This window comes from Perissodus microlepis, chromosome 18 (assembly GCF_051167445.1).
Source record: "Perissodus microlepis isolate ML-2025 ecotype Zambia chromosome 18, ASM5116744v1, whole genome shotgun sequence".
Taxonomy (NCBI): domain Eukaryota; kingdom Metazoa; phylum Chordata; class Actinopteri; order Cichliformes; family Cichlidae; genus Perissodus; species Perissodus microlepis.
The window spans coordinates 30,820,615-30,835,810 of NC_140478.1; the positions used below are offsets into that span (position 1 = coordinate 30,820,615).

At 41.4% G+C, this 15,196-nt stretch overlaps 1 protein-coding gene across 2 annotated transcripts in view; it reads right to left on the reverse strand.

Annotated features, from left to right (window-relative positions):
* adcy8 (adenylate cyclase 8 (brain)) overlaps positions 1–15,196 on the reverse strand; it is a 127,585-nt gene that overhangs the window by 52,234 nt on the left and 60,155 nt on the right. For both annotated transcript variants that reach the window (XM_084912882.1, XM_084912883.1), the window contains exons 6-7: positions 7,041–7,199; positions 5,263–5,533 (exon numbers count right to left, since the gene is read on the reverse strand). In XM_084912882.1, coding sequence (XP_084769008.1) covers positions 5,263–5,533; positions 7,041–7,199 — 430 coding nt within the window. The remainder of the gene's footprint in view (positions 1–5,262; positions 5,534–7,040; positions 7,200–15,196) is intronic.

Below are 15,196 nucleotides of genomic sequence, written 5' to 3' on the forward strand. Positions count from 1 at the left end.
GTTGTGACTGGACTTTTAAATACATATTATGATTTATAATAGTATGTATTATAATAATTCTAATGTATAATTTATGACCTGAATGTCCATGAAATCAAAAGGAAATTGTCAAGTTTGTGTTTAACGTTCTTGAGTGCACTCGATCACAGCCAGCCAGACAAGCACACGGGAACTTTAATCAGTCTATTCAACTCAATTTAATTTTATTTATACAGCCCCAAATCACAACAACAGTCGCCTCAAGATGCTTTAGATTGTAAGGTAGACCCAACAATCATATGATGAGCAAGCACTTTGGCGACAGTGGGAAGGAAAAACTCCCTTTTAGCAGGAAGAAACCTCCGACAGAACCAGGCTCTGGGAGGGGCGGGGCCATCTGCTGCGACCATTTGGGAAGAGAGAAGGAGGACAGGAAAACGACGACATAGAGCAAAACCACGTTTGGAGTACACAGCACAGAGAAAATCAGACAAATAACAAAGGAGGGAAGAGAACAATTGCAGTAAATAAAAACAAAGGAAGCCAAACAGGAAGAAACTAAAAGAGACAAAGGAGAAAACAGACGCTGATGCATCACACACGGTCGACGGCCTACTTCTATAAATGTCTCTTAAACGTTTCAAGTTCGATGCTAAATTTAGTCCTCATTATCTCTATTATCTCTGCAGGGTTTTGAAATGGCTTGGTGATGTGTTTAACATGAAATCTTAAGCTAACTGTTCGCCTTCTCCAGTTATCCTGATGAAACGTGAAGCTCGACGGCCTGGAGCAGAAGCTGTAGGAAGGCTCCATTCACTTTGTGATGGAGGAACAACGAGTCCTCGCCAAGCGGCATGTTTGTGGTGCTGGGTGTCGGCCAGCAGCGCTGGACACAAAAAGCTCGTCCAATCAAAGCAATTTGGGAATGCAAATGTGGCCTGAGAATGCACTCTTAATCCCCCTCCCATCATCATGCACAATGACATGTCTTTGTTTGTGGGAGGACAGCAGATACGTCCAAGTATGCGTAAGACAACGGTCAGAGTTTAATCTGCTGCAGAGACCGAGCACCCTCATCTACATTAATACTAACACACTGTCAGGTGTAATGCAGCAAAACAAGCTCACATTCATTTACTGTGATATATCAGGCACCTGGAAGTAACTAAATAAAATGTGTTTACAAGGAAACTCTGCAGAACCTTTCCAATTACAAGAACAAAGAAAAAGATAAAACACAGACGAGGACATAAAATGAATTGAATGAAGTTTAAATATTTCAGCCTTCAAAGATGGGCAGCAGCTCAGTCAGCAGTGGTTACACAAACTGATACACAGAAAAATACATACAAAATGTGAAGAAAATGTAAACTTCAAAGCTAAGGAGACATCAGAGTAACTGCACCTCCTCCTCCGAGACGAAGGCCAGAACGAAATCCAACAGCTCAAGTTTCACAACGCTGACACTCACGTGCTGCGTTCATGCTCACTAATCACTGCTTTTACTTTGCCTTTCACGTGAAGTTCAAATGCAACACAGAAGAGCTCCGAATTTTTCATTTCTCCATCACGTCATATACAAAAATCTGAAATCTCCACTTTAAGGCAGATTGTCCTGATTATGATCCTTTCAGACAACATAGGCCATGGATCAGGACTGAGAATAAAAAAAGAGTCATGCATGAGCAGAAGACTCCACGGTTTAGAGTTGCCTCCCCCCTCCCAATATTACTCCAGTGTGAAGAACTGTAAAGAGGACAAAACAAAGGATGCTGCTGGTGTAGGTGAGGCTGTGAAACGGACACACACTGCTTCAGCTGCAAATATCCTTTTTACCGTCTTTTCCCAGAAATTGAATATTGATAACATCGTGCACATCATGAAAGACTCCAAGCATGGTCACCAGTGTTACCCATCAGCCTCCCAGTAGATGCACCTATGATAACACTTCCTTCAGGAGTATCACATTCACAGGAGTTTTGGAAAACTGACCTTGACCCTGAGGTCGAGGTCACAGAGATTCTAACTCATCTGAGACTTTTAGTAGCTGCACCTGTGGTGTAATTTCAAAATCCTACGTTGGCTCGTTCTCAAGTAACCACAAACCGGGGTGTCCACGCCACCCACCCAGCAGGGTGACAACAACACCTCTTTAGTCTTTTACAGCTGAGCGCTGTTGTGTCTGTCAGTCATTAAAAGACGAGACTTTATGACCCTGTCGTCGAAGCATTCCAGGTTTACTTTTCAAAGACATCTCTGCTCTGAAGTATCAGTACTATTGGATATAGACAGCACATGCATTCAGCATAAAATATCTGGGGTGTTTTTAAAACCTCATTTAGGAGAGAACTCAGTTAAGCTGATGGTTAATTAGGCCTGATTCAAATCACTGCAGAGCAGCGGTCCCCAACCCCTGGGCCTCGGACCGGTACCGGTCCGTGAGTCGTTTGGTACCGGGCCGCAAGAGTTGAGGCTCAGGTGTGAAATGTATAGTTTTCAGGGTTTTTATCGGTTTTCAGCGTTATTTTGTTATCGTTTTTATCCTTTACTCGGTTTTCCTGGGTCTTTTCACGTGTGTTATGAATAAATCTTCTTTCTTCCGGTACCGGTACTAGTTTTATTTTGTTGTATTTATCCGTGACACCTTAAAGGCCGGTCCGTGAAAATATTGTCGGGCATAAACCGGTCCGTGGCGCAAAAAAGGTTGGAGACCGCTGCTGCAGAGAACAAAACACTGAGAGAAAGAGAAAAGCAGCCCAATGATGTCGCAACAATTAAAGCAGCACAAGAGCGGAGTCGTCTCAGTTTCAGTGCAGGTCACGCTGGTACTTAATTCATCAAAAAGGTATGTCTCACACCATTTTCATATGCAACGTAGTCCATGTAATGCCCTCAACATTTGGTAGCCTTACTCAGGCATACTAATGCAACACAATGCAACATAGTTCAAACAGGACAATCTTCTAAAAGAAAAGATAAGTAACAAATCTTTCATTTTTTTCTTGCATAAAAGTCTTTCACAGACCTGAAGATGGCAACTCAAGAGCAGATTAAGAAGTTTCCTTTAAAAAAGATCTTCACAATTTACCCGAACCACACAGCCTCGCCTTCGCCCATGAACCTGGCAGCACACAACACGTAATCCTGCCTTTAATTCAGTTCAAGCTCATTAATGCAGCACAAATCACAACAACAGTCACCTCAAGGTGGCTTTATACTGCAAGGTAAATGCCCAACAGTGTTCACAAGACACAACAATCAGACTGTACAGCTCCATCATGTTGTTTCATTGCAGTTGCACGCCTCTCTTTTCCTCAGTCTATGACTATATATCTAACCGGTGTGTTAGCTCCTTATAGAGGCAAAAGGATCTGGGAACGGTGCAAACAGAGAAAACTGCATTAAATGATACTGTAAAAAAACAAACGATGCATTCATCAGCCTGTGTGTCTGATGTTTTAAGGACATTTTTCTAACATATTTTCAGATATTTCCTGACAGGAAACTCTCTGAACACCATTTGAAACTGTCACAAACATCCATCAGCTGTTAGTTTTTCTCCCTCTCCCTTCCACATTGTTCAACAAAAAAAAAAGAAAGAAAATGTGAAACAAGCTCAACCTTCAATCACTCTCTCCAAATTCAACCGTCTTAGACAAAACACAAAACCCCTCCGGGGGCTGATTTGTTGTCACAGGCAGACAAATGAAGAAGAAATGAGGAGGATGTTTAAAATGGGCCACACAATCACAAGCTCGTCATCCGAAAATAAAAAATAAAAAGAAGGTTGGCGCGCAGTGATGCGTTACCACAGTAACACATTTTCTCTGCAGAAAGCTGTCCACTCGCTCCCAGGAAAACAAAACCCCCCAAAAAGGACAAAGCAACCAACAAACAGGCGAAACAACTGAGAAGATCCCATGCACTGTAAACAAAAAACAAATAAATAAATTAAAAAACGCCCGCCGTGACAAAAAACTTCATCCTGCAGTGAAACTCAGTTAAAGCAAACAAGCTGGCCAAGAGTATTCTAGTCGTCCAAATATCATCAGGAAAAATGAAACAGAAGTTTATTTCCTCCCATCTACTTGCTTCGTCTGGCATCTTCACTCATTTCTGGGTCCAAATGCTTCAGTTCCAAAAAGAAAACAAGCACAGACAATTGAAAACAGTCCAAATTTGTTTAGCTCCAATAAAAAGATCAGTGTGGTTGTTCTAACAGGTGTTACAGTAAAGTTTAGCATTCAGGCGTCGATGAAACAAGGATTTACAAAGTCGCTGCTCTAACGTTGAATCTAACATCGCTGGAAAACTTGTCAAGGATTAGCTTATGTACAGTTTTGATATGACGTGGAGTCCTGTGAAAAACTAGGCACGCCATATGATTAAATAGGTTAATCAACAACCTTATATAATAACTTGATCAAATGATCAGTTTCTGTGGATAAAATCTGTCCCACTCTTCTTTGCAGCATCACTTTATTTTTGCACAGCTCTCTTAAGGTCCTGGTTGAGGTCCAGACTTTGGCTGGACCTTCGCAACATCTTCTTTTTCAGCCATTGCTGCAGTGCTTGGGATCATTGTCCTGTTGCATGACTCAGTTTGGGCCAAGCCCAAATCAATACCCCTGCAGCACCGCGCTGACCGTCTGTGCTGTATGAAGTGCTATGGCCAAACGTCTCCACTTCCAAACAAGCCATATTTGTTCAATCTTTTCTAATTGTACTGTCATGAATGTAATATTGTATGACAGGAAAAGAAAGAAAAAACTCGGGTTTGTGCATGTCTCTGAGCACTGCATGATCTGACTATGGGATGAATTTGCGAGGATTTTCACTCATGCTTTAATGTTTGCACGTGCCTGAATGCTCCAGACCAACAAACTGCTTTTATAGAGGTGCTTACACTTGCTGATGATCAATTAATTAAGGGCATTTAATTAGCAGCACCTGGATCCTACCAGGCTGAGAAGAAACCAGGCTGAGAATGGCAATTAAATAGGTCTGGTGGGCTTGTGCCAGTTTAAAAAAAACGGAGCACTGGAGAATATTAAAGAGACGAGACTCCCATTCATCATAAGGAAACATTTGAACCCAGAAATGGGGTCATTATGTCATTAGCTAACGAGCAGATAAAATTCATTCCCCTCCCCCGAACGTAGAAATAAAGATAACAGTTTAATCATCACTGCAGAAGAAGTTTGCTGCAAAGACAGACATTCTCTGGCAGGGTGATAAAGTGCATACATCGTGACCTGAATTACAAGCAGTGGCGGGACTTACGTTCTCCTTCCCCACGATGTTGTCAAAGGGGAGCTCGGGGCTCCACGAGGCCTCGTTAAAGGTAGCGCTGCTGGCTCGACGGTCGGCCGAGCTGGCCGCCTCCTTCATGATGTCCTCCGGCAGGGAGAGCAGACTCTCCTCGGGCTGCTTTATCAGGTACGTCTCGATGTTGTGGCGGCGAAGGAAGTCGTTGCGGTCCTTCCCGTGGCCTTCCTCCACCTCGTAGTCACCGTTTAAACAATCCAGAGCTGCCTTAGAGATGTGGATCCTCCTGAAATGGAGAAAAAAAACATACATATTTAAAACATCTTGGGTGCCACTTTAGCTCAGTGAGTGAGAAGGTAACCACATGTCACAGTGGTCTGGGTTCAAGTCTGACCCACAGTCCTTTGCTTTGTGCTTGCTCTCTCCCCACTTAATGCCTGCACTTACTATCCAAGAAAGGTAAAAAATGGCAATATATATATACACATAAAAACATCATGCCCAAAGGGAAAGAAGTATCCATAGATACAATGTAATCATGTCGCTGATTAGATGTAAATCCATGATTCAGTTCTGGCTTTGTCTTGCTTTTGTCTTCTGTTTCCTGTACTTTGTGTTTTATTGTGTGTGTTATTTGTGGTCTCTCTATTCATTTTCTCTTTCCCTTCACCCACCCAACCAATCGAAGCTGCCCCTCCCTGAGCCTCATCCTATTAGAAATCTTCTTTCCCACCATCACATCAAGTGCAGCTCATTGGAGTTCTCTTGCTAAAATTGCAGGATCTTCCCCTTACATGTACTCTGAGATGACCGCTTTGACTAGAATTCATATATAAAAATTCATTTGAACTGAAGTGAATCCATGACATAAATAATTCCTGTGAAAAACATTTGCTGTTCAATGTTTCACTTTCTTCACCAGGTACTGATTTTTTCTTGAGGATCTTTTTTATATTGTGAGGTCAACACCTACAGTAACACAGAGAAAATCCCAATGATCAGATCACACCTGTGAGCAAGCACTTGGCTACAGGGGGAAAAAACTCCCTTTCAACAGGAAGAAACCTCTGGCAGAACCAGGCTCAGCAACCAGTGGAGATGCATTTAGTGATGACTGGAACAAAATTCCACCTCGGATACACATTTGATGAACATTACGTAACATATGGGTGACAAACATGAACGTGACATGAAACAAACACTACTGTAGAATGTAACATCACATTCACAGGAGGGTGATGAATGTGAAAAATCAAAAGAACTGGGATTTATAATAAATGCTATGTTAATAATCACTATATACATGATGATGCTCGAGCTCGATTGGCCCACCTGTTAAGGAGAAGATACATACAGACATATGTATAGACATAGACATACAAATTTGCTTCCGTTCTAATTTGCAGCACGAGGTGACGGGTGAAAAAACAAGTCAGATTATATAGAAGTTTATGGGAAAAGATGCTTGCAGGAAATGTTAAATCAGTAGTTAGAGAAATAATCTGCCTTTTAAGGTCAAACAGGAACAACAGGAACATGAAGATTAAAAAATTGCCATATTATGCCACTAAACTATCCTTTTAAAAACTATATGAGGGTGGATAAAAATAAATGACTGAGGGACTCAGCATAATCGCATCTCATGCTCGGCTCTGGCCATGACATATCTTTACCAAACATCAGTTTGCTTTCTCTGGAGCCATGTTTTATGTGATTGAATTTTCTGTCTGTCCACTGCCAATAATCCAACTGGAGATAAAAACAGCCACAGAAAATTCCTTCCGTTTCCTCACCCTGGGATGCCTCCAGACTCCAGCTTGTTGGCGATGTCCACATCCCAGGACCAGACATCAAACTGCCACTTCCTGAGTCCCAGCACGCCGCACAGTACCGAGCCGGAGTGGATCCCAATACGCATGTCGATGTCGTGTTTCGTCCGTGATCTCACGTATCTGGAAGAAAGCGGGAAAAAAGCGGTTAATTTTTGGCACAGTACTCTTATATAAATCAGGACTATGGCGCTAAAGTAATGTACTGAGAAAAAACTGAGAAAACTAGCCGATTTTTGGCAAGAATAACGAACAAACAACAGACAGAGGTTGCAAATAACTGGCTAGCCGCTCCTATGTTTGTTAATACAGTGGAAAGAGAAGATTAGCTGTACAGCTTTGCTTTGTGCCATTACAGGGTTTACTGACGGCTGCAATAAATCCCAAAGAACGGGAAAAAAGAACACGGAAGTCTTAGGTTTGTAAAGGTTTGTGCTCTGGAAGAACAAGACCACAATGGAGAAGTTTATCCATAATGTAAAGCACAACATTTAAAACTAACCAAACACCCCATAGCAATGGTCAGCACGGTGGTGGAGGGCTGATGTTTAGGACTTGTTTTGCCACAACAGGACCTTGGCACGCCACAGCCCCATAGTCGACCATGAACTCCTCTGTATATCAAAGTGATCTAGAGTTAAATGCCATCGGTCTCAAACTGCAAAGATCACAAGAAAAGCAGCACATCTACAAATCTACAGCAGAGTGGCTGAAAAAGAAACGAATCAAGGTGTTGCAATGCTCCACTCAAAGACCTCAATCTGACTGAAATGCTGTGACACGCTGTTGAGAGAGTTTAACTAAACTCAATGAAAAGAAGTTACGTCAAAAAATCCTCCACAACGATGTGAGAGACTGATACAGTCATACAGCTATTAATGCTAAAAATGCTTCTAGAACAGGGGTGGGCAACTCCAGGCCTCGAGGGCCGGTGTCCCTGCAGGTTTTAGATGTGTCCTTGAACCAACACAGCTGATTTAAATGGCTAAATTAGCTCCTCAACATGTCCTGAAGTTCTCCAGAGATCTGGTAATGAACTAATCATGTGATTCAGGTGTGTTGACCCAAGGTGAGATCTAAAACCTGCAGGACACCGGCCCTCGGGGCCTGGAATTGCCCACCCCTGTTCTAGAAGATGCTGAATCATGCTCTGAGCTCATGCACTGTTTCTGCATTCTGGCTTAGTTTTTCTTATATGAATAATTAGATGGTGAAATCTGTCGTGTGTTACTGTTCATCTCAGGTGATATTATAAGACCTGGTGAGGACCAGATTATTTTTATTGTGTTATTATATGTAAAACCATGACAGATGATGCCAGCGTGTGATTTAGCTTTGTTGACGTAGCTGATGTACCATACTGTACGTACCTTGAATTTTAAAAAATCACAAAATTAAAAGATTTGCTCTGTGAGTTTAGATGAACCAACAAATCTTGTCCCCCATGTAAAAAATGTTGACACCCCTCAACAATGTTTTGGGCTTCCCCTGACTACACACCAGGCATGTAAGTCACTCCCAGACGCCATTTACAATCACAGTCCATTCAAATACTCCCAGAAATACGTTTCAAACGTTACCTGAAACATGTTTAACTGTTTCAGAATACAAAGTAATATATAATGTGGTGTGTAAGTGGACTGGACCACTTACATGAGCATGAAAATAAAGCGTTGTGAGGCTGCGAATAAACTGAATTAAGGTTATGAAGGTAACAATGGATGATTTTGAAAAAAGTATAAAATTACACGGAGGTATGTATATTTGAGTTTAAAAAAGCTGATCTAATTGACTTCAGGGGCACACATCTGGCATTAATTTAAAAATATTTCAGGGGTCACTTTGGGTCGTACTGTGAAAAACACTGACGGCATTAATTCAGCAGATTAATATACAAGAAACTGACCTTTGGTGAAACTAAAGAAACACAGAACACGGAGACCGATAATGCTGCCAGGCAAACACAAAAGAGTTCAGGCATATCTGTGGCACTTCAACAAAAGAGGTAAAACTGTTTCTGTAGACTCGTCGCACCTGTTAATAAATTACTTTCTCATTTTGTACTTTATTTTACCCTGAAACACAATAAAAGCAGGACAGAGTGCGGCTGATAACAGCCTCCGAGGAGCAGACAGGCCTGTCACGCCTCTTCCTCCCTCCTGGCGTTATTTCATGCTTCATAAGAGCCGCAATGAATGTGAGGTGAAAGGCATCCTGGGTGTTTGTGACAGGTGGTTAAAGTCAGTCAACTGCTAGACGACACCTGGAGTAGAAATTAACAAACAACCTGCAGCTAACGACGAAGAGGAGGAGGAGAATGATGATGATGCTGTAATACTGTGTTGACTCTGCAGGGAGGAAGTTCTTTCCATATATATATATATAAATATTTATATACATATATATGTACGTCACCTACAAATCAAAAGGTTGGTAGTTCAATCCCTGGCTGCTCTAGTCTAGATACCAAAGTATCCTCAGGCAACATAGCGAACCCCCGAGATGCTGCCGTCTAAGAGAGCACGTAGAGGCAGAAAATAAATGCTTGTGTAAATGGGTGAATGAGATGCGTTGTATAAAGCGCTGTGAGTGCTGACGTAGAGTAAATAATAATTAAGACAACAGATTTTAATGGAAATCTGTGGGTGGCATCTGGAAGTAGCTGGGCTTCTTCCCAGACTTTTGTCCTGATCATCCCCAATCTGTAAGTTCTCTGCACACACCACATTCGACCTCGTGTCTGCAGCAGTAAGGGGAGTCTCCTGTTTTTTAATCAGTTAAAGGGTTTTTGTAAATATCACAGATTTCAAATGAAAAAAAAATGGATGTAGCCTCTGTGACACCATCCTTTGTTTCTGGACACCACAGTTTGATTGGTGATTTATTTCAAACATGTAAACAATATACAGGTACATTTAGAAAAGAAAATAAGAGAGAAAAAAAATACTATAAAAAAACATCAATACATTTCAATATAGCTACCGTTCTGATTAATTTACATGTTGAAAGGGGTTTAAAACTGTGTTTGTGGTTCGGCTTCATCATGTTAATTTTTTTAATTTGAAATATGTTTGGACAAAAGGCTGTTGGCTAATAGCAAGCTTTATCTATAAGATGTACAGGCGACATGCACAGATGTGCTACTTAGTGCTACGTCAGAGACGAGTAACACACGAGGATTTCACTCACTAAAACTGGAGCACAGACTTCTTAAACAGGCCGTATCACACAGGTAGGCATAAACCTTATTATATGTCAGGTAATTCTGTGAACACGTCCTGCTGAGGTTTCAAATCAGCACTAACAGCTGATTAGTGCTAACAGGAGCAGGTCAGAGGAGATATACTCGCTTGTGTGTTTTTGTGTCTAACAAACGGTGCAGTCTGTCTCCACTTCTGTCCCTGTATTCAGCTGTAAGCACCTTCAGCTGAAAATCCCATCTTCTCCTAAACACAATTATCAAAATAAAATGGAGTCTATAGCAGTGTTTAGAGGTAAACACACCTACTCTACATCGTTAATGACTGAGTAACGTGAGGGTGACAATATGTCGAATTCTAAATATTAATTTGTAAGTAATGAAATTTGAAATAAGGTAGTAAGTAAGTTTATTTATTAAGCGCTTTTCATAGACAGGTAGTCACAAAGCGCTGCACACAGAGATTAAAATAAACAGTACGATAAATAGCAAAATGCACAATATACACAATATAGAGTTTAAATGTAAATTAAAAATATAAAAATGTAAAAAGCATTGGTCAACAGAAAGCTTGTTTAAACAGTAAAGTTTTTAACTGTTTTTTAAAGGATTCCACAGAGTCAACCAAACGTAGTTGTAGAGGTAGACTGTTCCACAGCCTTGGTGCCACAGACTGAAAGGCTCCGCCCCCTTTCGTCTTCAGACGTGTTCTGGGAGCAACCAACAAACTCTGAGTCTGTGAGCGGAGACAGCGAGCAGTAGTGTATTTTGTGAGAAGCTTGGATAAATAATCTGGGGCTTGGCCATTTAGTGCTCTGTACGTTAAAACAATAATTTTAAAACGAATTCTAAAATCTATTGGGAGCCAATGTAAAGAACATAAAATAGGAGTGATGTGAGCTCGCTTGCTAGAGCGAGTTAGTAGTCTGGCTGCTGCGTTTTGTATAGCTTGGAGGCGAGAAAGAGATGATTTATCCAAGCTGGTAAACAGGGAATTACAATAATCTAAACGCGATGACACAAATGCATGGACAATTTTTTCCAGTTCAGCTAAGGAGACCATATGTCGCAATTTAGAAATATTCCTTAAATGAAAGAAACAGGAACGAGACAGAGATTTTACGTGTGAGTCAAGGCCCAGAGAAGAGTCAAGTATTACTCCAAGATTTCGAATATTTGGCTTAGCAGAAGAACAGAAAGGGACAAGAACCTGACTGATTTTAGAATATAGATCAGGAGGAGCTATGATCATGGTCTCTGTCTTGTTCATGTTTAAAACAAGGTAATTGTTAGAAAGCCAGTCAGAAACCTGAGTTAAGCACTGGACTAGGGTGGACAGCCTATCCAGCTGATGAGGCTTAAAGGACATATACAGCTGAATGTCATCGGCATAGAAATGATAAGACAGGTCACTAAAAGACTGAATAATGCCAGCTAGAGGAAGCATATAAAAAGAAAATAATAATGGACCCAATACTGAACCCTGTGGAACCCCGCAGGTTAGGGCAGCAGTGTTAGAGGAGAACCTATCAGTCCTAACAGAAAAAGTCCTGTCTGATAAGTAGGAAGAAAACCAGTCTAAGGCAGTTCCAGATACACCAGCCAGAACCTTCAGCCTGTTGAGTAGGATTTTGTGGTCGATGGTGTCAAAGGCAGCGCTAAGATCAAGCAAAATGATCACGGAACAATTTCCTGCATCAGATGCCATTAGTAGATCATTATAGACCCTTAAGAGAGCGGTCTCCGTAGAGTGCTGCTTTTGAAAGCCAGACTGAAAAGGGTCAAAAATCTGCAATCGGCATAGTAAGGACCTGAACTGATTTTCTACAATCTTTTCTAATAATTTACTTATAAATGGCAATCTTGAAATAGGACGATAACTACTAGGGGAGGTAGGATCTAAATTCTGTTTTTTTAACAGAGGGGTTACCTCAGCATGTTTAAAATAGGACGGAACACAGCCTTGCCTCAGTGAATTGTTGATGATGGATAGTAATGTGGGACCAATGCTGGTGAGAGTCCCAGACAGGACAGAGGGAGGTAATATATCTAAGGAGCATGATGAGGATTTCATTTTACCTATTACTGCAATTAAGTCACTGAGTGTGATTGGAGAAAAAGAAGTAAATGACCCGGGACAACAAGGGGCATCTTCATAAGGGGAGGCACTTGAGAAGATTTTGGATCTCAAGTCCATCACCTTATTTACAAAGTAATTGAGGAAAGTGCTACAGTCTTCGTCAGAAAGTAACACAGCATGCTGAGTTGGAGGAGAAACAATACTATTGATAGTATCAAATAGAATTCTTGGGTTATTTTTATGACGATTTATGAGATTATTGAAGTAAGAGGATCTGGCCTCTTTAACTGACTCATTATATAAGTGAAGAAGTTCTTTGAAGTGTTCCCGATGGACAACCAGCCCAGTGGACTTCCAGAGACGCTCTGCTTTTCGACAGGAGCGTCGAAGACCACGGGTTTGATTATTTAACCATGGTGTGCAGGAACTAACAGTGCAATGACTAGTTTTGAAAGGAGCAACCTGATTAAGAATGGCAAGACAGTGTTCATTAAAAGAATTAATAAGGATGTCAACCTCGTCAGAAGAAGGTTTAAAATTAAAAAGAGAAGAAAACTTTAAAATGACAGAGTCATCAATAAAGCGCCTGCACCTAATAAAACTTTGAGGAAGAGACTCTGAATTGAACAATACATTAAAAAAGACTGACTTATGATCGCTAAAAGAAACATCATTTAAGTTCATGTGGTCAAGGGAAACACCACAGGTGAAGACCAAGTCCAGAGTATGCCCAGCTGTGTGAGTAGGACCTGATACATGTTGAACAAAGTTGAAAGAGTCCATAATGCTCAGGAACTCCTTAGTGGTACTATTTGATGAGTCCTCTGCATGAATGTTGAAGTCACCAACAATGATGACCTTGCCCAGTTTAATCGTGGAAGTTAAAAATTCTTGTAGGTCTGACAGAAAAGCTGCAGCAGACCCAGGTGGACGGTAAATTAAAATGCCGTATATGGGCTGTTCTCGTCCAATTTTTATCATAATCATCTCAAAAGAGTTGTAACAGCTTGAGGAGATCATCTGGCATAAGAATGTCTTTTTGAAAATTACCGCTGTTCCACCCCCTCGTCCAGTCATCCGAGGCGCACAGAGAAATGAACAGTCAGCGGGACACAGCTCTAAAAGATGTGAGACTTCATTCTCACGCTGCCACGTCTCAGAGATAAACATAAAATCAAGCTTCTCCGTACAGAACAAGTCATTTAAGATATAAGACTTGTTGGCAATTGAGCGCGCATTAATTAACATCCATTTAACGCTGCGACCCACCGGGACAGGGGTAGAGTTTCCAGGAACAGAGTTCGTACTATGCGGTAAGCTGCGCAGCAAAACAGGGTTCCTGCCGCGATGAGGCATTGCTTTCCATACTTTTAGGTGGAAGCTTGGGTGGTAAACACAGTGGGTTGTGGGGATTAATCCAGCTCCGACAAGTCTCAGGCGGATCTTACCGCTAGCAGCCCAGGAATAAAGCCCCCGAAGATCTGCCTCTTTCCGAAGACGACGGAGCAGGACAAGAAAGCCGGCTCTCTTCCCCCGCTTCCTCCGACGAGGCCTCTGAAGCAAAATTGAGCTGACCGGCAAGAGTGGAGGTGAACCGGGTGCTGCGTCGCGCTCAAGCGGCGGTGGGAAAACAACGTCGTATCGTTGGGGGTGGGAACAGAAAAAGTGTAAACTTCATCCTACTCCTTTTTGAGCATAGACATTGTGTAGACAGAGATATTCATGAAAACGTGTTTTTAAGTTTTTTTCTGATTTTTTTCTTGTTATTTCAGTTATATTTGCATGTTCGAAATAAAATCTAACCGTCTATGTAACAGAAAAACTGTTAGCCATGGATGGATGGATAGAACAAACTATCCATCTAAGAAGACGTTGGCAGTGTTTGGTGAACCAGACAAACTTTTAGTTTTAGATTTGTGTTGAGTCTTGACCGGGAGTAGGATGGGTATTGATAAGATTTTCACGATTCCGATTCCAGTTTCGATTCTGTTTAACGATTCGATTCTTTATCGATTCTCTTATCGATTCTTTTTTTAAAAAAGGAGAACACTAAGGTCGATTAGCTTAGAACTTTGTTTTATATCTTCTCTTTGAACTGGATAGAAATTTAGGAGTAACATGGCCTTACAAACCCAACAGTGAGATCTTAAGAGATCCAGCCTACGGCTCTTCCATGGGGTGTCACAGGGTCCCCAGGAAAAAAAAAATAGTAAAATAAATATTCTTCTGTAGCAATAACAAAGTATAACATAAATTATTCTGTAGCAATTACACAAGAATATCCAGTAATGTCCCTGCCTGCAATTAAACACATTCACTTACCGAAAATCGGGGCATCTGGTGTGGCAAATAGGTGCAAGCCTTTGACCACAAACTTAGTCACTGCTCGGTGACATTCGTCTATCCTGGCCTGAAAGGAGACGCTACCGGTAAACTGCAGCGAGAACTGCCAGCATCTGAGCCAGACTCTGTCTCTCTCATCATGGTCACCTAAATGCACAGTAATGGCAGATTTTGTGATAAGGCAGATCGCGCTAACATAATATGCACTGTTAGTTGATTATTTACCTGCCGCATTAACAGGAGAGGACGTGCAAACGTTACCGCTGCTGCTGGGTTGAGATTCACGAGTCCGGAGCAGAATTAAAAACACGACATTCATTTAAGGTTATCGTGTGTTTTGTGAGCAAATGCTTTTGCATATTCGTAGTGTTTCCTCCCTTAAATGAAATATCTACTTTGCAAGTATTGCAAGTTGCCCTGTTGTCATCTGTTCTCGTAAAGTATAACCAAACTTTTGAGCGTTTGAGCCGCCATGTTTCCTGCCAGGTAAATAACGCT